Source organism: Capricornis sumatraensis, chromosome 8 (genome assembly GCF_032405125.1).
Source record: "Capricornis sumatraensis isolate serow.1 chromosome 8, serow.2, whole genome shotgun sequence".
NCBI lineage: Eukaryota > Metazoa > Chordata > Mammalia > Artiodactyla > Bovidae > Capricornis > Capricornis sumatraensis.
In genome coordinates this window covers 33,203,275-33,225,828 of record NC_091076.1, presented here as the reverse complement: position 1 = coordinate 33,225,828, position 22,554 = coordinate 33,203,275, and the positions used below count along the sequence as shown (strand labels likewise).

Below are 22,554 nucleotides of genomic sequence, written 5' to 3'. Positions count from 1 at the left end.
TGTTTGAATGAATGAATGATCAGTGAGCAAATGATAGAACCATATTGTTGTCCGAGTATGCTACAATGTGAGTGGTAGGAGCTATATTCTGAGTCTTGAATGCTGGCAGGTGTGTTTTGAAACCAGAACTTCAATGAACAAAATGAGAAATCAGTACCATTTGGAATTTACTAGTCCTGCCAGCACCCTTTGTGTCATCCTCACTCGATAACTGAGACCAGAGGCAAAGAGACTGGGACCGGCATGTTTTCTTATTGAAATGGCAGTTGTGGGGTAGGGAAGAATCCCTCATTTAGGTGGGAGGAGAAATATAGATTTTAATACTAGCCCTGTCACTTATTAGCTGCATGAACTTGAATGAGTTCTCTGCCTTTGTGTTCTCATCTACAAAATGGGGAATAAAAAACAGCACTTTCCCTTCCTGCATACAGAGTGATTGTAAGGCTCAAATAAAATTGTAAGCAACTGTACATAAAAATGCTTTAAAAACATCATGCCTTGCACTTACCAGTTATCATCGAAGCCTGGTAACTCTCAGGTAGAGCTCATCATAAAGTCCAAGGTGAATGGATGTGTCAAGGGTATTTTCAGTTGCCAGAAGCAAAAACACTCTCAGGCCACCTCAAGGAAAGGCAGGTGTGGTGGTAGTAGCTTCAAAAAGCTTCACATGGCCTGGGACTAAAACAGGCTCTGAAAAGCGGTGGGGAGGCCAGGCTGCTTCCCAGCCCCGTCCTGCTCTCCCCGGGGGCAGAACAGACTCATGCCTGGCTCTAAACTCCCACTCTGTTTACCTCTCCCAGCTGACAGGCCGGCTTCCTCTGATCACCCAGGACTGCTGCTTCTGATCGTGGACTCCCCCCTGCCCAGGAAAACCTCCCCAGCCCCTCTCTTCCTATCATGTCTTTTCGCTTCCACTCTCATCACCAGCTGCTGTATTCCCCAGGCAGATTTGATTTCAAATACTAGAATTCGGCCAGAACCTCTGTGCAGCAGCCCCTGTCTGAGAGCACCAAGCAGCCTATGAAAATGACTCTCCTTGGGTTCCAGCTGTGGCCAGTCATCTGGTCTACCTGTGCCTACAGCCCAGGCAGGAACTAGGGGCAGAGTATGGCTCCTCAGGAGGAGGCGTGGATGAAGGATGGATAAATCTGTAAAGGAAGGAAACATGGATTCACACACGAGGGCACACACCTCTCCTTGGAAGGTCCTTGTGCTCTTGAACAGCGTGGCACTGGGCAGTCTCATCACCGCTTGCCGTGTGTTTCACTGGCCTCCCTGGCATATGCTCACAGAGCCTGGCAGCAGACTATGCATGGGCTGAGTTCCCTGGGACAGGCAGCAGAGCCATCTGCAGGCCCTGGCATCTGGGAAGGCTGCTGCCAACAGCCCGGGGGCCAGAGGTGGGAGCTCTTAGCCAGAGGCAGCCAGTGAGGCATCTGCTCTGTGTTCCCATCCCTGGGCCCTCCTTCCTCGGTGACTCACTGGAGACGCCGCTCACATGATAGATTAAAATGTGAAGCTAGTTATTTGAGGACACGGCAGAGAGGTTTAAAAACATGAGGTCTGCTCTTAAAAGAGCAAACTTCCCTTCCCTCCCTCAGGCCATAAACATCATGATGATGGTTTATTTTCTCATCTTTTTCATCTGTTAGTGTAGATGTCTAAATACTGACGATTTGATTTGATTCATTAGATCCCAGGATGTTTGGCCTAAAAGATCATATAAGTCATCCACTGTGCTGGGTAACTTCCTAAGCCAGAGGAGATGCTCAGTAAATGTTTGCTGAATAAATTTAATGAATTTTGGAGATGAAAAGAAAGTTGCTGAGAGTAAAAGGGTCTTGGCTAAGGTTGCCTAAGAAGCTGCTGGCAGGGGTAGGACTAGAACCCAAGTTTGTCTTTTTTTTTTTTTTTAAGTATAGTTGGTTTACACTGTTTTGTTAACTTCAGGTGTACAGCCAAGTGATTTAGTTATACATATGTGTGTTTGTATGTATACATGTATATATATTCTTTTCCAGATTCTTTTTCATTATAGGTTGTTACAAGATACTGAATGCAGTCCTCTGTGCTATACACTAAATCCTTGCTGTTTAGCTGTTTTACATATAGTAGTTTCTATCTGCTAGTCTCAAACTCCTAATTGATCCCTCCCCATTTACCCTTTGATAGCCATTAATTTTTTTCCTATGTCTGCGAGTTTATTTCTTTTCTAAAAAAATTTTTGGAGTATAGTTGATTTACAGTGTTGTATTAGTTTCTGCTATATAGCAAAGTAAATCAGTGATATATATATGTATATGTCCACTCTTTTTTAGATTCTTTTCCTATTAGGTCATTACAGAGTATTGAGAAGAGTTCTCTGTGCTATACAGTAGGTCCTTATTGGTTACGTATTTTATATTTAGTAGTGTGCATACGTCAATCACAATCTCCCAATTTATCCTTTCCCGCTTTTCCCCCTTGATAACCATAAGTTTGTTTTCTGCATCTGTGACTCTCTTTGTTTTGTAAATAAGCTTATTGGTACCATTTTTTAGATGCCACGTGGAAGTGATATCATATACTAATGGTTTTTCTCTGTCTGACCTCGTTCTGTGGGGCGATCTCTGGGTCCATCCGTGTTGCTGCAGATGGCACTGTTTCTTTCTTTTTAACAGCTAACGAATATTCCACTGTGTATGTGTATCACACCTTCTTTATCCATTCTTCTGTTGATGGGCCTTTAGGTTGCTTTCATATATGAGTCTGTTTCTGTTTTGTAAATAAAGAACCCAAGGTTCTTGACCCAATCCATGCATGTTCCCTTACTCCATGACTCATAGCATCATGAAATTTTGGATTTGGAAGATGCCATATGGCCTGTCGTAATCTCCCTGCAATATCCCAGTCATGCATTTGCCCCCTCCCTCAGTACATCATTGACTGAAAATGTGTGACCTTGTAGCTCACCTCGTCTATTCATTTGGTCATTCAACTAACATTCATTTAACATGTGCTATGAGTCAAGGATGGTACTATTTACTGGAGATTCAGAGATAAATAACACATTTCCTGCCCTCAAAAGCTTACAATATTTGGGCAGATACACAGCAATAGAATATAACCCAACAGAGTAAGGGGTGTTCTTCTCTATTGGTTCTTGTACTGAACCGACTCCATTTCCCAAGGGCTATAGTCCTCACTATACTGATTTACTGAGCGTGGCCCCACCCATCAGAACAAGACCCAGTTTCCCCCTCAGTCAGTCTCTCCCATCAGGAAGCTTCTGTAAGCCTCTTATCCTTCTCCATCAGAGGGCAGACAGACTGAAAACCACAATCACAGACAACTAACCAATGTGATCACATGGACCACAGCCTTGTCTAACACAAGGAAACTATGAGCCATGCCGTGTAGGGCCACCCAAGATGGATGTGTTATGGTGGAGAGGGCTGACAAAATATGGTCCACTGGAGAAGGGAATGGCAAACCATTTCAGTATTCTTGCCTTGAGAACCCCATGAACAGTATGAAAAGGCAAAAAGATAGGACTCTGAAAGATGAACTCCCCAGGTCAGTAGGTGCCCAACATGCTACTGGAGATCAGTGGAAAAATAACTCCAGAAAGAATGAAGGGATGGAGCCAAAGCAAAAACAACACCACAACAAAGTTGTGAATGGGACTGGTGATGGAAGTAAAGTCCGATGCTGTACAGAGCAACAATATTGCACAGGAACCTGGAATGTCAGTTCCATGAATCAAGGCAAATTGCAAGTGGTCACACAGGAGATAGCAAGAGTGAACTTCAACATTCTGGGAATCAGAGAACTAAAATGGACTGGAATGGGTGAATTTAACTCAGATGACCATTATATCTACTACTGTGGGCAGGAATCCCTTAGAAGAAATGGAGTAGCATCATGGTCAACAAAAGAGTCCAAAATGCAGTACTTGGATGCAATCTCAAAAATGACAGAATGATCTCTGTTTGTTTCCAAGGCAAACCATTCAATATCACAGTAATCCAAGTCTATGCCCCAACCAGTAATCCTGAAGAAGCTGAAGTTGAATGGTTCTATGAAGATCTACAAGACCTTCTAGAACTAACACCCAAAAAAGATGTCCTTTTCAGTATAGGGGACTGGAATGCAAAAGTAGGAAGTCAAGAAACACCTGGAGTAACAGGCAAATTTGGCCTTGGAGTACAGAATGAAGCAGGGCAAAGGCTAATAGAGTTTTGCCAAGAGAACACACCGATGTCATAACACACACCCTCTTCCAACAACACAAGCGAAGACTCTACACATGGACATCACCAGATGGTCAATACCAAAATCAGATTGATTATATTCTTTGCAGCCAAAGATGGAGAAGCTCTATACAGTCAGTGAAAACAAGACTGGGAGCTGACTCTGGCTCAGATCATGAACTCTTTATTGCCAAATTCAGACTTAAACTGAAGAAAGTAGGAAAAACCACTGGACCATTCATGTATGATCTAAGTCAAATCCCTTACGATTATACAGTGGAAGCAAGAAATTGATTCAAGGGATTAGATCTGATAGAGTGCCTGAAGAACTATGGATGGAGGTTTGTGACATTGTACAGAATACAGGGATCAAGAACATCCCCAAGAAAAAGAAATCTGAAAAAGCAAAATGGTTGTCTGAGGAGGCCTTACAAATAGCTGTGAAAAGAAGACAAGCAAAAAGCAAAGGAGAAAAGGAAAGATATACCGATTTGAATGCAGAGTTCCAACGAGGAGCAAGGAGAGATAAGAAAATCTTCCTCAGTGATCAGTGCAAGAAATAAAGGAAAACAATAGAATGGGAAATGCTAGAGATTGCTTCAAGATAATTAGAGATACCAAGGGAACATTTGTGCAAAGCTGGGCACAATGACAGAAATGGTCTGGACCAAATAGAAGCAGAAGATATTAGGAGGAAGTGGCCAGAACACACAGAAGAACTGTACAAGAAAGATCTTCATGATCCAGGTAATCACGATGGTGTGATCATTCACCTAGAGCCAGACATCCTGGAGTGCGAAGTCAAGTGGGCCTTAGGAAGCATCACTACGAACAAAGCTAGTAGAGGTGATGGAATTCCAGTTGAGCTATTTCAAATCCTCAAAGATGATGCTGTGAAAGTGCTGCCCTCAATATGCCAGCAAATTTGGAAAACTCAGCAGTGGCCACAGGACTAGAAAAGGTCAGTTTTCATTCCAGTCCCAAAGAATGCTCAAACTACCACACAATTGCACTCATCTCACATCCTGGTAAAGTAATGCTCAAAATTCTCCAAGTCAGGCTTCAATAGTACATGAACCATGAACTTCCAGATGTTCAAGCTGGTTCTAGCAAAGGCAGAGGAACCAGAGATCAAATTGCCAACATCTGCTGGATCATAGAAAAAGCAAGAGAGTTCCAGAAAAACATCTACTTCTGCTTTATTGACTACGCCAAAGCCTTTGACTGTGTGGATCATGACAAACTAAAAAATTCTGAAAGAGCTGGGAATACCGGACCACCTGACCTGCCTCCGGAGAAATCTGTATGTAGGTCAGTAAGCAACAATTAGAACTGGACATAGAACAGCAGACTAGTTCCAAATAGGGAAAGGAGTACATCAAGGCTGTATATTGTCACCCTGCTTATTTAACTTACATGCAGAGTACATCATGAGAAATGCCAGGCTGGATGAGGCACAAGCTGGAGTCAAGATTTCCGGGAGAAATATCAGTAACCTCGGACATGCAGATGATACCACCCTTATGGCAGAAAGTGAAGAAGAGCCTCTTGATGAAAGTGAAACAGGAGCATGAAAAAGTTGGCTTAAAACTTAACATTCAGAAAACTAAGATCATGGTATCTGGTCCCATCACTTCATGGCAAATAGATGGGGAAACAGTGGAAACAGTGGCTAACTTTATTTTGCGGGGCTCGAAAATCACTGCAGATGATGACTGCAGCTATGAAATTAAAAGACACTTACTCCTTGGAAGAAAAGTTATGACCAACCTAGACAGCATATTGAAAAGCAGAGACATTACTTTGCCAACAAAGGTCTGTCTAGTCAAAGCTATGGTTTTTCCAGTAGTCATGTGTGGATGTGAGAGTTGGACTGTGAAGAAAGCTGAGCGCCTAAGAATTGATGCTTTTGAACTGTGGTATTGGAGAAGACTCTTGAGAGTCCCTTGGACTGCAAGGAGATCCAACCAGTCCATCCTGAAGGAGATCAGTCCTGAATATTCATTGAAAGGACTGATGCTGAAGCTGAAACTCCAACACTTTGGCCACCTGATGCGAAGAGCTGACTCACTGGAAAAGACCCTGATGCTGGGAAAGACTGAAGGCAGGAGAAGGGGACAGTAGAGGATGAGGTGGTTGGATGGCATCACCGATCTAGTGGACATGAGTTTGTGTAAACTCTGGGAGTTGGTGATAGACAGGGAGGCCTGATGTGCTGCTGCCCATGGGGTTGCAAAAAGTCAGACGCGATGGAGCAACTGAACTGAACTGATAGTCCTCACTTACTGGACCTCTGCCAAGTTATCAAGGCTACAAAACAAAAGGTTAATCCTTATTTCACATAAAAGCGCTTTAGGTATTTTTAAGCAGGATTCATACTCCCTTAGTCAGCTGAACTACCAATTCCCTCAAGAATTCTTTTTTGAAATGTGATTTGAAGTTCTCTTAACCCCCTGGCTGCTCTTCAGTGGACATGCTCCAGTCATTGCTCTCTTCAGTGTGCCTTCTAGATACGAACAACTGGGCTCCATATACAGACTGAGGGTGCAATGCAAAGTTGAACTTCTGTCACTCCCTGCAGGCATTGCACATCCAAAAATTAGACCAAGGGAACAAGAGTTGCCTCGGCCACCAGCTGTTCTATTGAGTCTGACTGTTGTGCCGTGCCCATGACCCTGACCTCTTTTCTCCATTTCCCCCTTGCACTCCGCTCAGCTGCTCAGTACAACTAACGTTACTGAGGACTCACTTTGGGTGTCACACTCACCAGCCTCTTTGGAGAACTAGACATCTTGCTTGTCTTCAAGGAGCTCACAGTCTCATTGGTGAAATTTGGTTTGCCTCCAAAGACATAATTAATAAAGAATGTAATCAAGGGAACAATCTTCCCCCTAGACCCCTCCTTGGAGCTGCTCATAATAGCAGTTGGTAGACTTCTGGGTAGGATTGAAAGCAGATCCTCCAGTTCAAATGCCAGTGCAGAACTGGCTTCACGCCCAGGCTTTCAGGAGCTTTGTCAAATGTTTGTCATTGCCTTGACCTTGACTACTGCAGACTGAAGCCTTGAGTTCCATCATCTGCAAAGAAAGCTGGGACACCTACAGAGAGTGATGTCTCTGAGGCCCATGGAACAGCCTTCCAGCACCTGGCACCTGCCCAGTGCCAGTCTGGAGTGTTCAGGGAGAAAGCTTCACTCAGATATTGGCATGAGCTGGCCTGTGTTTGGGCTTCTGGGAGGCAGCAGGTTTAATTTGCTTTGACAGTGCTTTTCCCCAGGAGGAAATGTATCCAGACACCCTGCCTTCCTCACATTCAGCACACTGCCTGTCTGCTTTCCTTTTTTCCTACGGGGAGTTTCTGTGTGTTTTATGTGTGTGTGTGTGTGTTTCCCCCCAAGAAACCATGTTGCCTTCTTTGGATTCATTAGACCAAGTCCATGTGTTGCTTTGGTTCACAAACAGAAGACATGTGTGACCTCCCTTAAAACCAAAATACCAACTCTGCCAAGTCCTGGGCAAACCTCTTTACATGCACAGCGTTACACTATTTGCTCTTCAGACTAACCCCCTGAGGTGGGTGCTATTATTAACCGCATTTCACAGATAGAAACATGTTTAGAGACAACTTTTCCAAAGGGCTTCTAACTAGCACAGCACATGCGTACCCAGTAAGTCTCTTCAGTCGTGTCTGACTCTTTACGACCCTAAGGACTGTAGCCCGCCAGGCTCCTCTGTCCATGGGATTCTCCAGGCAAGAATAGTGGAGCAGGTTGCTGTGCCCTCCTCCAGGGGATCTTCCTGACCCAGGGATTGAACCCAGGTCTCTTAACTTCTTCTGCATTGCCAGGTGGGTTCTTTACCACTAGTGCCACTTGGGAAGCCCAGCTAGTATGGTACCAGAGCCCATACTTATGGTCCAGGCCACCTACCATAAACTTTGACTTCAGACAAAACTTGATTCACCTACCAGATTCACCCTTGTAGCTCTGTGACTTCAGCTCTCGGTCTCCATTTCAGACTGTGAAATGGTGGCAAAGGTACCAATTTCTTATATTTATAAGGAATAAATTAGAATATATGAGAGGCCTTTCCCCATTCCATGTGAGAGAATGAGAGGGTCTCTATTAGAGTAACTGTAGAATTAACACTCCACCTGTGCATTCTAGTTTGTTTCCCTCTTTTTTTTTTTTTTTTTTGGTTGTCAATAATAAATCCAACCCCTCTTCAGGATCAAAGAGGATGTAATAGATGGAACCTGGAATATAAATTTCACCAGCGATGAAAGTGAAAGTGAAGTCGCTCAGTTGTGTCCGACTCCTAGCGATCCCATGGACTGCAGCCTACCAGTCTCCTCCGTCCATGGGATTTTCACCAGCTATAGTTGAGTGATGTATTCAGCCATCCAGTTGGCTGTTCTGGAATCCATGTTCCCTCCTTCTTGCCTGAAGCATTAGCATCCAAACTCCTAAGGAGAAGGAGGCATCAGAGAGTACACCTCTCTCGGGCAGTAGGTGGACCTTGGCTCTTTCGACAAGTGCTTTCAAATAGTTGCCAGCATCCACTTTTACAACCTCAGCAGAGACGAGAAGCAGAGGAAGGAGCTGCAGGCAGCAAGGGTAGCCTTCTGTTAGCTGGGACATATCCCAGGTGAACAATGCATGGAGGAGGTGCTGGGCTGGAGGGATAAGTGCTGGGTGAGCAGAAGAGCGAGACAAGGATGGCTAGTGGGCTAGGAACTTGTTCACAGCTGGTTCCTTCTGTCTTTGGTGTTGGGGTCCAGCCTCAGGCTCAAGTCACTGCAAAGGTCTGCTTGCTCAGAGCAGGGCCTGAAGTGAGCCAATGAAGGAGACAGGCCTCCTCTCCTCTCCTTGCCATTCCGCCTGTGAAACAGCAGTTGAGCAGGCGGTTAGGCCACCCAGTAGCCCTCTGACAGGCAGGATGTTCCCCTGTGGTCTCCCCTTGTTTTCTACAAAATCAGGCTCCAGGATTTCAAAAGAGAAAAGCAGGGCAAGTGGCAACTGAAGGCAGGCTTTCCCAGGCATCAGCCTTAGACTCGGGAGACATACTCACCAACTGTGATCATCTTTCACCTTGACATGGCGATGCTACTGGATTATCCATGGAAAAGGGAGGTGAACAGACAAATAAGGCACCGCTGTGGGCTCACTGAGGCCTCTGTGTTTTCCCGTCTCCTGTGTTTTCTCCAGGAAGGAGCATCGTTGTGTTTCTGTCCTTCTGCAAAGGCCCCTTTGTATTTTGAGCAATATTTTGTTCAACGTTCAGAGAGCACGCCCACTCAGAACACATGTCCAGAGAACAAGCTCAGGAAGCATTTAAACTCTGAATTCCAGTATTGATGGAAGGAAAAACAAGTTCCTGAAAATCACATTTCTAGCAGAACCCACTGTTGTGATAGAAAAGCAAAAGCTAGGGGAAAGCTCTGTTCTCCAACATACCATTTTACCCAATTATGAAAATCAGTTATGTACAGGCATCTGAACTTTTAATTCAGATCTCAGCAGACCTAAGGTACACCTTCTGCTACATGAAGGCCGCTGCAGTTTAAGCATGAGCAAAGCAGGAAGGGACTATAGGGGGGAAAACTCACCAGACACTAATTGGAAACATAGCAACATGTTTATGCAATAAAGTTCACACTTCTCCCAACTTCTGCACTAGTGTTTAGCTTAGAGATATTTGGTCAATGGAGACTCATTATTTGTAGGATTCCAAGTGGACCCCAAGTAGTTGAAATCCTTCCAAGCAGAAGAAAGACTGTATACATAAACATTTCATCAAGGAGAAATAGTCTCCAAATGTCTCGCTTCTACTTCCATGTTGCCATCGTAAAATTACTCCATGTCTCCTAAATTCCTGCGTTCGCTGACACCAACAGCCTGTGGCAAGTTTTGTAGCAAACAAGCTTCTAGTCTGTCAGATTCAGCAACCAACACAATATTCAGTCACAGAAAATACACCTTTTCACGAGGAAGACGTTTTGGATTTAACAGGTTTGTATCCTACAGACTTCATAAATCAAAATTTAGAAAGTCTGTGACCCTTACCTGCAACCAACCCTGTTAAAAGCACAGCTGGGAATTATGGCTGCGGTGTTGGGAGACAGATGTTATACCACTGGGTTTGAGCAGACCTGGACCATAGGATTTCAGACCTGCGAGGGCTCTCTGAGATCATCTAGCTGAATTCTTTCAGGGACAGCAGCAAACGTTCATTGAGACCCTTCTTTGGAAACCAGGGCAAATGCATAGGTGAATAAACTCGGCTTCTGTCCTCAAGAAGTACACAGTCAACCATGTCGGCTGCCTGGTCCTTCAATAGGAGTGACAGAAAAAGTCCCAGGAGTAACTTAGCCTGTTTAAGAAATGAGGAAGGCTTGTCCAAGGAAGTGACATTTGAGTTGGATTTGAGTAGGAGTAGGAGTCGCCCATCAGGGGAGAATGGGAAGAGCTAGCGCAAGGATGAAGACACAGGTGCAAGAAGACCAAGGACATGACCAAGGTCCTGGAGCCCTTCCGTAGTGGAGCAAGAGGTGGAAGCAGGCCTCTGGCTACTCTGTCCTTTATTCCTTCTGCAAGACTGCAGGTGGAACCCACCCTCAAATTGCACCACTAGCCTGAAGCTTAAAGTGAAAACAATCTTGCCTTAAACTTTACTTAAGATTCTTATTTTTATTTATGTTTTTGTTTGTTTGACTGCACTGGGTCTTCATTGCTATGCATGGGCTTCTCACTGTGTTGACTTCCCTTGTTGCAGAGAACAGGTTCTAGGTTGTGACGTAGGCTCTAGAGAGTGTGAGCTCAGTAGTTGGGGCACACAGGCTTGGTTGCCCCATGGCATGTGGAATCTTTCTGGACCAGGGATCGAACCCATGTTCCCTGCATTGGCAGGTAGATTCTTAACCACTGCACCACCAGGGAAGCCTCTCTTATTTTAAAAAGAATATTAAAGAGAAAACATCCTAAGTTATCCTTTATAAAAATAGTTTCTAAGATGCCCCTCCTACCATAGAGGCTTTACAAACTTAAAGGCATGTAGATTCTTCCCACGTGGTGCTAGTAGTACAGAATCTGCCTGCCAATATAGGAGATGCAAGAGACCTGGGTTAGGAAGATCCCAACCCAAATGGAGGAAGAAATGACAGCCCACTCCATTGTTCATGCCTAGAGAATCCTGTGGACCTACAGTGGGCTACAGTCCATGGGGTCGCAGAGTCAGACACAAGTGACTAAGCATATTTTTCCAGGCAAAGCCAGTGGAGAGCTGAGATGCTCAGGGCTCTGGCTTGTGAGCCTTGCTCTGCCGGGTCCCAAACGGCTTCCAAACCCTTGAAATGAGAATACAGACTAGATTAGACCCTCTTGTTCTTAACTCTGTGTTGGTGTAGTATGCTGTTGATATTATCAGACAGACAGCAAGTAAAGGAAATTTCCCACTCATTTGCACATTTGAACCCCTTTTCAGTCATTTCCAAGTTGGTAATGGCAGACAACTAGGCAAAGACCTTTCTGGGAAATGCCCTGTGCTGTGAGCTCCTCAACATCTCCCACCTTCCACCATCTACCCATACTCAAGTCATCCTTCACGCTCATCTCCTCTCAGAAGCCGTCCTCTGCTGGTTTTGCCCCATATCAGCTGCCGTTACATTGGTCCTAAGTGATTTCCTGGTGATTTAAGACTTGCTGCCCTTGTCAGGATATCTTTTCTGCACAGAAGCTTATAGAATTTTAGAACAGGAAACAGTCCCGGGCATCATCTCTGCTATTGCCTTCATGTCACCATCTCTGCTATCACCTTCATTTCACATATGAGGAAGAGGAGGCCCAGAAATGGTGGGTGGGGAGGAAGTTGCTTTAGGTCACCCAACATGATTCCGGAAAAATGGGCCCCAGAGTCAGGTCTCCCTAGATCCCTTCAAGCTCTGAAAGTCCTAGAATTCACTGCCTTCCAACTGGTCCTTTGTTGCCATCAGGACGGGCCTCACTGAGTCACACATCTGCCTCGTTCATTCCTGGTTGTGGCTGAGAAGTTCCTTCAAGGTCCAGATGACACAGCATCATTGAGGAAAACCAGGCTTGGGGTCCGAAGGCCTAGATTCACATTCTGCATCCATGAATTAGCATCTCTTGAGGCCTTCAGCAAGTCCCTTCGTCTCTTTATCAGCCTCCTCGTGTTGTTATTGCTGTTCGTAAAGTAGGAATATAGATACACTTGAAGATTTGGTGGCAGCAAGATGAAATAAGCTTTGTGGAAATAAGTGGCACAAAGAAGCCATTCAAGATACAGTGGCTTCTTCCTTTATGCCATATCTAGCATGACTGAGAAATGGGCTGATCCAAATAAACAGATTTTCTATATAGCATGTGTATTAACTGGAGCTACAATCCATTGATTAGTTTTTTTTACTAAAAGCTTCCTGCAGTGAAGCCTGTATTTCCTTGACATGTCACACAGATGATACCAAATGTATCAGGATGCATTAGAGAAAGGAGCAGCCCTGCAGAAAGTGGGCACTGATTGCAGATGCCAGGGATATGGGGAGGGCAAAGGGGGCGTGAAGGAAAATTCCAATGCTTTTTGAAGGAGCTTGGCTCTTTTCATTTTGGCAAATGGGGGGCAGGGGGCACTGAAGAGTTTTTAGTAGGAGGACAGGCTGAGATCTGTTTCAGAGAGGTGGCTCAGACTTCTGGGTGGTGAATGAATCAGGGTGGGAGGAGGAGGCCAGCCATGAGGCTGTAGTTTTAGCCCTGTAAGAGATGGTGGAGTCTGGACTGGGAGATGGCGAATCAGAGGTGGGAAGAGACCGATTTACAAATCCCCAGTAGCTTTGTGGGGGAAAAAAAAACTGGATTCACAGATTATCAGCCCATTATGAGAAAAATATAAACCACAAAAAAGTGTCAAGACCATAGGTATCACCCCATCACCCAGCCTCCAAAGATAACCACTAATGGGTTAAACCATGCATTTGCTCCCAGTGTTTTTAGCTGAAAAATTTCTCTGCATTGTAGATACAAATTTGATTTATGAAAAATTGGTTTAGGGGCATATTTCCCCAAACACATCTCTTAATGTCAGCTGAGATGTACCTCAGCAAGAGTAAACAGAACATACATTTTTAACTTGATTGACTCCTTTCAATGACTGCGTCAAAAGCACTGGAATATGTGGGTCGTGGTTAACCCGAGGCTGGATTCCCGCGCCCACTGTTTGGGTAAGGAAGCCTCTGTTTGCAGCTCTGTTTCTCTTTTCTCCCACAGAGTCGGTGGATAACTGTCCCAGCAACTGCTACGGCAATGGCGACTGCATCTCTGGGACTTGCCACTGCTTCCTGGGCTTCCTGGGCCCTGACTGCGGCCGAGGTGAGAGCCCTGCCCCACCCCGTGGGCCTGCGGGTCCCAATCCTCAGGCCAAGGGCAGAAATCCCGGCCAGCTCCCGCCTCTCGCGAGAAGGGCTCCCAGGGGCCGGTCCGGCGGAGCCCTGGGGGGCAGGTCTGCAGGCAGAGCCCTGTCCCAGTCGTGTTATCCATGACGCATGCCCGGGGAGGTCAGGAGGGAAGGGCGGCCACAGGGAACCCCGTGTCCATTGTAGGAGCGAGAGGGGTGGCCACGGGGTCCTTTGCAAAAGTAGATTTCCCCTTGGAGGACCAATCAGCATTTGCCAAGCGTCTTTGACGTGCATCTGCAGCGAATGTGGTTTGTCTCTGGCCTTGGGGAGGGCCTGAGCTGTTGCTCGGTTGATGTCTTATTACAACACAAGCGGGGTATTGGCAGAGACCACCGAGGGGAGGGACTGGAAGGCGAGACTTCTCTACACGAGACCCTAATGCTGCCTCCTCTTCAGGCATGTACGATGCTAATGGTAACCACTGTGGGGAGCGTTTAAAGGCTGCCTGTGATTTGCCTGAGCATTCAGGTTTCGTTTCTGTCCTGGAAGAATTAACGAGAAAAATGCTACAGGATGATCGATGGTCCTGAGAATTTGGCACTCCTTTTGGGGAAAGGAAAAGCCCCCTTCCTTTGTTTCTCCATCTCCACCTCTTGCCTCATCCCACCGGTGTTTGCTTAGCGCCCTTTAGGACTTGGTCCTGTGCTGGACACCGAGGTTGCAACACTGAGCAAGACTCAAGCCCAGGACCTCTGAGTCGGGGAGAATGACAGAGAAACAGATGATGACAAAGCAGTCCGTGGCAGGTGAAGCAGGCTAGAGCAAGTTAGATGCAGAAACCTCTGTCAGTGTGGAAGGGTCCTAGCTTGGGTGCAGTGAGGAATAGGAGAGGCTCTCCAGGTGAAGTGACATTGGAACGGAGACCAGATCCTTGAGTTTGTTCATCAGTGGAAGGCAGAGACGGCTTTCAAGCTGAGGACACAGCGCCCTCCAAATGCATGCCGTGATGCTGCTCTGGGGCGTCTGCTTATCCTTCCTAACATGAAACAGCATAGACTCAGGCTGACGCAGCAGAGCCAGCAGCCCTGAGGAAGCATAGTGATTACCTGCTGAGTGCTTTAAAAAGGAAGAAGGCCAGGTGGGAGCCGGGGGAAGGTGGTGCAGAGAGAAAATGAGGTATTCCTCCTAACAAGAATTACTGTCTCATCCCATATGCACTTAAGAGTCGTGTGTAAAGCAGCCTTATTGTATCTCGGTAAGGCTGTCGGTACTTAGAGCACAATGCAACGTAATTTATTTTTATATAGTGTCCTTCATACAGATGATCACAAAACCTTTTACGCTAAGTGGCAGAGTAGTAAGATAATACTTTAAAGAGCCACATTGGGCCCAGCTATTCTCTTATCGGAGCAGTGGCATGTGGGGCTTGAGTGGAGGCCGGAAAGACAAGGAAAGCACTGGGTTAAAGACACGAAGTGGTCCAGCACGTGAGGACGGAGGAAGCGAAACGCAGCGCTACTAGGAGAGTGCTGCTGGAGGGGTGCGGGGCGAGCAGCAGGCCAAGCTGTCTTTTGCAGCCAGCCCAAGGAACAGACTGAAGCCTCCTGTCTAAGGAGCCTGGCAACCACCGTGCAGCCGACAGTAATGAGGGCGACAGGAGAAAGCAACGTTCAGCGGGCCCCAGCTGTATTCTTTAGGCCCTGCACTCTATACTTTAACCCACAGTTCCAGACGTGTTTTAACTGGAATGAAATAAAGCAAGAGAAGCAGACAGGTGGACACATATGGGAATTATGGCAAAGTACTTGAAGCCTGGGGGGGGAAGGGACAGACGGAGTATACCAGGGCGCACATCCACGCCAGGCTCCCGGCGCTGTCTCCGCAGCCTCCTGCCCCGTGCTCTGCAGCGGGAACGGCCAGTACATGAAGGGCCGGTGCCTGTGCCACAGCGGCTGGAAGGGCGCCGAGTGCGACGTGCCCACCAGCCAGTGCATCGACGTGGCCTGCAGCCACCACGGCACCTGCATCATGGGCACCTGCATCTGCAACCCCGGCTACAAGGGCGAGAACTGCGAGGAAGGTAGGACCCCAGGTGGGGTGGGGGCAGCTCGGCTCCTCCCCGTGAGACAGAGATGGCAGGCGAGCCTCCCCGGGAGCAGAGGGAGTCTCCAGAGCAGGCCCGCGACCGCCACCCCCGCCCCGAGCCAGGACGTCACTGGCAGCAGTCACTAACCTAAATGGGGAGGACAGGTCCCGCTCAGGGAGGGGAAGAGAAGGGTGTGTATTGAGCACTAACCTTATGCAAGGTTCGGGGCCAGAAGCCCAGTGTCATTTAATTTCCAGCACTAGTAGGTACTGAAAGTGAAAGCTCAGTTGTATCCAACTCTTTGTGACCCCATGGACTGTATCGCCCACCAGGCTCCTCTGTCCATGGAATTCTCCAGGCAAGAATATTAGAGTAGGTTGCCATTTCCTTCTTCAGGGGACCTTCCCGACCTGGGGATTGAACCCAGGTCTCTTGCATTGCAGGCAAATTCTTTTATCATTTGAGCCACCTAGGTGCTAGTGGTAAAAAAAAAAGAAAAAGAAAAACCTGCCTACCAGTGCAGGAGACATAAGAGACACATGTTTGATCCCTGGGTTGGGAAGATCCCCTGAAAGAGGGCATGCCAACCCACACCAGTATTCTTGCCTGGAGAATCCAGTGGCAGAGGAGCCTGGTGGGCTACAGTCCATGGGGTCGCAAAGAGTCGGATATACATGAGTGACTGACTGGGCATGCACACACGCGTACTAGGGAGGGGTAGTCATCTCGATTTTATAGTTGAGGAAACTGAGACTCAGGGAGACAAATGACCTGCCCAAGGTCCCGCGGCTGGTGGATGGCAGAGCCGGGTTTGGACCCAGTCTTTCTAGCTCCACAGTCTGAGGTCTTTCTCCTGCCCTTTAAGCATCTCTGTGCTCCATTTCTGAATATGCGTCTCTTGTAGACCTCCAAAGGTTGCCTTCCGTTGTCACACCCCTCTGCATGTGTGTATGTGTCTATGTGTGTGGTCTTGTTTGTAGCTCCTAGGTATTCATAAGCGTGTCTCCCTCCTTCATATAGTAAATACACAGCTGTACAGAACGAGGTTTAAAAGTGAACTGCTAACTCAACAGTGACGTCAGTTGTTCCCCAGGAAACCTAACCGGGTGCGGTAAGCCGAACTGGTCTATCTTGCAAATGAGAACCCTGAGGCCCAGGGAAGGGCATCGACACGCCCATGGTCTTAGCCCTACCTGATGGCAGGGCTGGAATTCAGCCCAGGTCTTCTCACCTCAAACCCTGTACTCTTTCCTCCTAACCACGTGGGATTTCCCAATGAGAGGAGGGGCCTTATCATGAGCAATAGAGTGTAGCCGTCAGGAGTGCACACTCTGGCGTTAGATGGCAGTCCTGGTTCTGCCACACTCGCTAACCTCAGACTCCTCATCTGTAAAATGGGAATTCCTTTTCACAGAGGGTCATTGTGAGGACTGGGTTAAATGACTCACGTGAAGCACATGGCTCAGTGTCTGACATACAGGAAATGCCCCCTGAACGTCAGCTCTTTTCATTAGCAGCTTTCTGGAGTCAGCTGAAGCTTGTCCCCTGTCTCACTGCTTTCACTGTATCCAAGGCCTTTTGAAATGGACGGACCTTGAAACCGATGGGCGATGCTAATGGTCATAACCTCCCACTGTTTACTGTCTAGGGCCCTGGCACTTTCTCCAGTGGGTGCAAGAGGCTCCAGGGAGAGCTAGTCTTCTAATCTACTGGGGATGTAAGAAGTAGTCCCCTCTCAAAGCATCATTTCCCCTAAAATGAGAGAACATAATGGGCCTGTGTTAAAAGAACGGGGAGCGGGAAGGGATTAGTGTCTGGAAAGCATCCGTCTCCTCTGAGAGACGGGCTGTCTGCGCTCCCCAAGTGTGACTGGAGGTCCTGATTCAGACCTATTAACTTTGATGCGGATTACCTCGGGCTGTCTGAGCTCAACCAGGGGCCCGGTTCCCTTGAACAAAGGCGTTGGCTTTCTCATCCTGACGTTGCTGACCTTCATCTGCTTCCCCTTTTCATTTTCATCCCTTGAGGTGAAGACACTGTGAAGGAAAGAGAAACAAAGCGGAGATCCCTCCTGAAACGGTGGGGCCGTCCCACCCTGGGTCCCACTGTGTCGTGCGGGTCAAGGAGGAGAAGTTGTCCTCCTCCTGATCAGCCTGTCCTGGGCAGCGCCCTGGAGGGCCAGGTCACTTACAGAGAGATAGAAGTTGTTTAGCAATTTGAGTTACATTACTGTTTGAAAAGAAGTGTTTTCACTCCTGGCTGTTCCGAGAAGGGCCATCTGGTCCTGATTCCTCTTATTTCTGTCTCTCTGCTGAAGCATCCTTGCAGACTCCTTGTGTTTCGAGTGGGGGTTTCCTGGGCCTTCGTCCGATCCCCTGATCCCCTGTTTGCTCTAACAGGGTTCACTGTGTTTATAAAACATCAGCTAACAAGCTGACTTCTTTCTTTTGAAGTTTTATTGTCCCGTTTTTTTTTTTTTCAAGCCTGAACTGCACTGACAGGATGCTTAGAGGGAGCTGGGGGAAGGGCAGAGGGGCCCGACGTCGACATTTTACCGTGAAAAGTGAGCCGCTGTGTTTCGGGTCCTGAAGTGCCTCGGGTAGCTTGTGTGGTCACCGAAGCGTGGAACATCTGGGGGGAAGAGCTGTGTTTGTGGCCTGGCCACGCAGGCCCCATCATCTCATTAGTAGGCCAAGTATCTGCCAGAAACTTTGGCTTGAATGGCAAGCTCTGCAAAGGGAAAAACAAAACATGACTGCTTGGCTCCTCTTCTAAGAAGAAACTAAGTTAGACTGTCTTCTGCCCAGAACCGAGCCCACCTCCCTGCCAGCTTCTCCCGTATTTCTTCATCTCCCCTAACCCCAAGCCTGCTGATCTTCCCATGCTACACACAGCATCCTACCAAATAAATAATATCGGGGAAACAATCCCAGTGTGATGGAGAGAGACCATTTTAATGCCATCCTAGGGTTCCCGCTTCCCTAGAGGCCCCAGACAGGGCGCACAGATGCACAGTCAATGTGGGACCTTCAGCAGAGGGTCACTGTGGCATAGATAACCACCCTGGCTTTGGGCCCGTGTTCTGGCAGGAACCTCAGTCAGTTCAGCCAAGGTTTCCTGGAGCCGCCATGCCCCCAAGGCACGGACCTCCTTAGAACTCCTTTGCGCTGCTCCACACTTGCTTTGCCAAGCTGACCTCCCGAAGCAATGATTAATTGATGATGAATTGCCTGGAGGTAGCCCCTCAACAGTTCTTTCTGCTCTTTCTTCCCTGCCTGGACTAGCTTCTGAGAACTTCGGATTCACTTTGCTGGTTCCTGGGTCCCCATCAGACTTATTATGTCTTAGAAACAGGACCGTGACGCCAAGGGCCTCTTGCTGAACTTGGCACCCTCTCGACTTGCTCCACTAACAGTGCAGATTTATAGATTCGACCTCAAGGGCGCCTCAGAGACAGCTTCAACCCCACGCTGGGGTCCGGGCACTCACGGAACGGGAAATACCTTTACAGGTCTTAGGATAGGAACTGCTGAGTCATTTCCCGTCAAACTGGAAAATTCTCTGGGTCTGGGGAATTATCCTAGCAGCCTAATGGGCCAGAATAACCCTTCTGAGGTCCTGGGATCTGAGGCAGGTCATAAAAATTTATCACTGCTATTATTTTTATCATTTTTAATTAACAGAAACTCCAGCAGGTCATGTGCAAGCCATTATTAAGTGGTGTCCAGAGACTGCAAGAGAAGGGATTCTTTGCCTTCCTGGCTTTATTAATTCTCCACTTTGCCCCTTTCTTTCATTTTGTTTTCTTTTTATTTCTATTTTTAACCATTTTGTGTGCTTATGTCTGTATTCACCTGTTACGTGTATTTTGGAACCAGTAAGGTTGCAAAGGAATTAGCAAGACATTTATACCAGGAAAGAACACTTCAAATTAAATTCCTCCCCTTAACCACTGTGTAATCTTGGACAAGTTATTTAACCTCTCTGTGCTTCAGTTTCCTCATCTGTGAAATGAGGGTAACAGTGGTATCTACCTCAAAAGGTTGTTGTTAGGGTTAAATCAGACAATGTATATAAAAGGTTTAATAGCAAGATATAGCATAGAAGAGAGACTCAACACTAATTATTATTGTTACTATTGCTATTATCGTTGCTATGTTTTTAATCCAGTGGTTGCTCCAGACCTTTGATCTTCTTACATACCACTCAAGTAGTTACATTGAATGCCTTTAAAAACCCAGTGAAAGAGCTTTCTTTATAAGCTAGCCCTCAAAATGAACAACCTGTTCCCAGAATGGTGCTCTTCATAAAGTCTCTGCCCATGTGTGTCTGTGACTCTGATATACTCCGGCTAAGTTCCCGACTCTTGTGGAAAAGTCAGATACATTGGGTTATAAAATTTAACTTAATAGATCAAGTAAAAGCACATCTGAGTTGTAAATGAGTGCTAACCACAATCTGCCCAAGTCATGCACTGAATGCCCTGGTAGAGTGGACAGGTTTGAAACAGTTTACAGTTTATACTGCCCTTTTAAAGCCTCAGTATCATTTGGTCTTCATAGCAACCTGAGAGGTAGGTAATTTTACCAAACCTGCTTTATACATGGAAACCCAAAGCAGATATGTGACACAGCCCTAGTCATAGACCCATTTCAGTTTGTCTTGTGACTTTTGACCTTAGGACCTCAGAGGTCAAAGGCTACTTTATTTCCTCTGCAGCATATGGCTTCCTCATGAGCCCCTGTAAGGAAGAATCTGACCACATTCATAGAAGCAGCTCCATCAACACTCTTAACAACGGCTGCACAATGAGCCCCACCCTGCCCCAGACCTCACCCTCCCCTTCCAGTTGCAAGACAGATAGAATCCCCTCCCTCCCTCTAGTGCACGGGTGATCTAACAGCTCTTCAGTTGACTAGAGAACACGGACCAGCCGTTTGCCAATTCTGTCTCATCTCTACTTCTTTTTGCACTTTTCACGTGCACTGGAGCCACATGCTAAGTTAGCCCCTAATACGCTGCTTCTCCTTTTTTCTGTGAGATGCTTTGCGGAGGATTAACGGTCTCTGGTACCTTTGTGTAACTCCGCAACTAAAGCTTTGGTTTAGAAAAATTAGTCCCAGGGGCAGGGCTATCACTGGATTCAGAATCAGACAGACCTGTCTTCAGATTCCGCGCTGGAAGTCCTCCTATAAATCATTTACCTCACTGAGAAAACGAAACCTGATGAGGTTTATGAAGCATTTCCTAGCACACTAGCAAAGAGCAGGTAACTCACAATGTTCTCCTCCCTGCTTCCGGGGTGGGGAGGTCTCTTAAGACTGCTTAGGCCTTGGACCCTAAGAGCCCTGTGGGGAGTTGCTTGGTTTTAGCTACAGCTTCGTAGTTCACCACCCGCCACCCCCCCGCCCCCGACTTGAGGAGAAGCTAAACACAGCCACTGTATGTAATGTTGAATAATCATGGAAATGTTTGCCTGGATGCACTTCCAGACAAATATGTGTGTGGAAAGTGAGGCTTGAAAGTTTGTCTCGATCACCAGAATCTGGGGAAGATGATAAAATCTAAGGGAATTTAAATGCAGAATAAATTATCATTTAAGTTAAGGAATTTCTTTATTTTAGTCCCACATTCAAGGAAATAAAACTACATCGTAATGTGGCAAACACAAATAGTTTCTTCTCTGATGATGTTTCGAGTGCCTCCCTTGTGTTTGGCGGTATTCTAGGAGGCGGAGCTACAGAAGGGAACGAAACGAAGCCTTTCTCTCCATTGTTGCAGTTGTTAGGGATGTGTGCCTTCCTCTCTGCACCCTCAAACCAAGAGGTAGCCCCAGGTATCCACATTTTACAGGCGTGGGAATTGAGACTCGGGAGATAAACAGTTGACCACTGGGCGGAGTCAAGAACCCGGGTCTACTGTTGCTAGAACCATCTGCTTCCCTGTTATCAAGTGTTATCAGCACTTCCGTGGACATCTGGGTCCTTCTCCTCGATCATGTGAAGCTGCTCCAGTGCAAAGCATAGCAGTTTGTTTAAAGAAGCCTCCCGCCTGGTTGGTCCAGTACTCACCTGTGCTCTCTCCCCACGTGTCACAGTGGACTGCATGGACCCCACGTGTTCGGGCCGAGGTGTCTGCGTGAGAGGCGAGTGCCACTGCTCTGTGGGCTGGGGAGGCACCAACTGCGAGACGCCCAGGGCCACCTGCCTGGACCAGTGTTCGGGCCACGGAACCTTCCTCCCAGACACCGGGCTTTGCAGCTGTGACCCGAGCTGGACTGGACACGACTGTTCTATCGGTAAGTGTGGGGAGAATAAGAGAGCAGCATAGATGGAGGGGAAGGAGGCTTCCACTGTGACCTGTGCACCTTTCCGTCCTGTTCAGGGCCCTGACCCTGACCTTGGTCGTGCAGCAGGTGATTACCCAAATCCCTGAATGCTTTCTTCTTCCTCTGAACTCCAGCCTCAACACCTCTACTCTTAGGTGAACAGAGGATTCATATCTTCACACCATTCCTTTCATAGTAATGGCCTTGAAAGTCAAAGCATCTCCCCTTAACCACGTTAGTTACAGTAGATGCGATTCACTGACTTCTCACGTTCGCATTACAGTGGCCATCCTAGAGGCAAGGCCACAGGGAACAGTGTACCTCCCTGAGTCCTGCAGGGATGGGCTTTGGTTTCACCTCTTCCCGAGGATGAAGTCCAGATTCAATATAATGTTTAGGGCACTCAGTGATGTGGCCCCCACCTGCCTTTCTGGTCAGATCCTCTACAAGGTGGGAAGTTCCAGGAGGATGGCACATATCTCTTACCCCTACATCCCCGCAGT

General features: G+C 47.1%; 1 protein-coding gene across 1 annotated transcript in view; it reads left to right on the top strand.

The window, feature by feature from the left end:
- Positions 1 to 22,554, top strand: part of TENM4 (teneurin transmembrane protein 4) — a 439,221-nt gene that overhangs the window by 266,708 nt on the left and 149,959 nt on the right. The window contains exons 9-11 of the mRNA XM_068978818.1: positions 13,510 to 13,611; positions 15,523 to 15,717; positions 21,821 to 22,021. Of these exons, the coding sequence (XP_068834919.1) occupies positions 13,510 to 13,611; positions 15,523 to 15,717; positions 21,821 to 22,021 (498 nt within the window). The remainder of the gene's footprint in view (positions 1 to 13,509; positions 13,612 to 15,522; positions 15,718 to 21,820; positions 22,022 to 22,554) is intronic.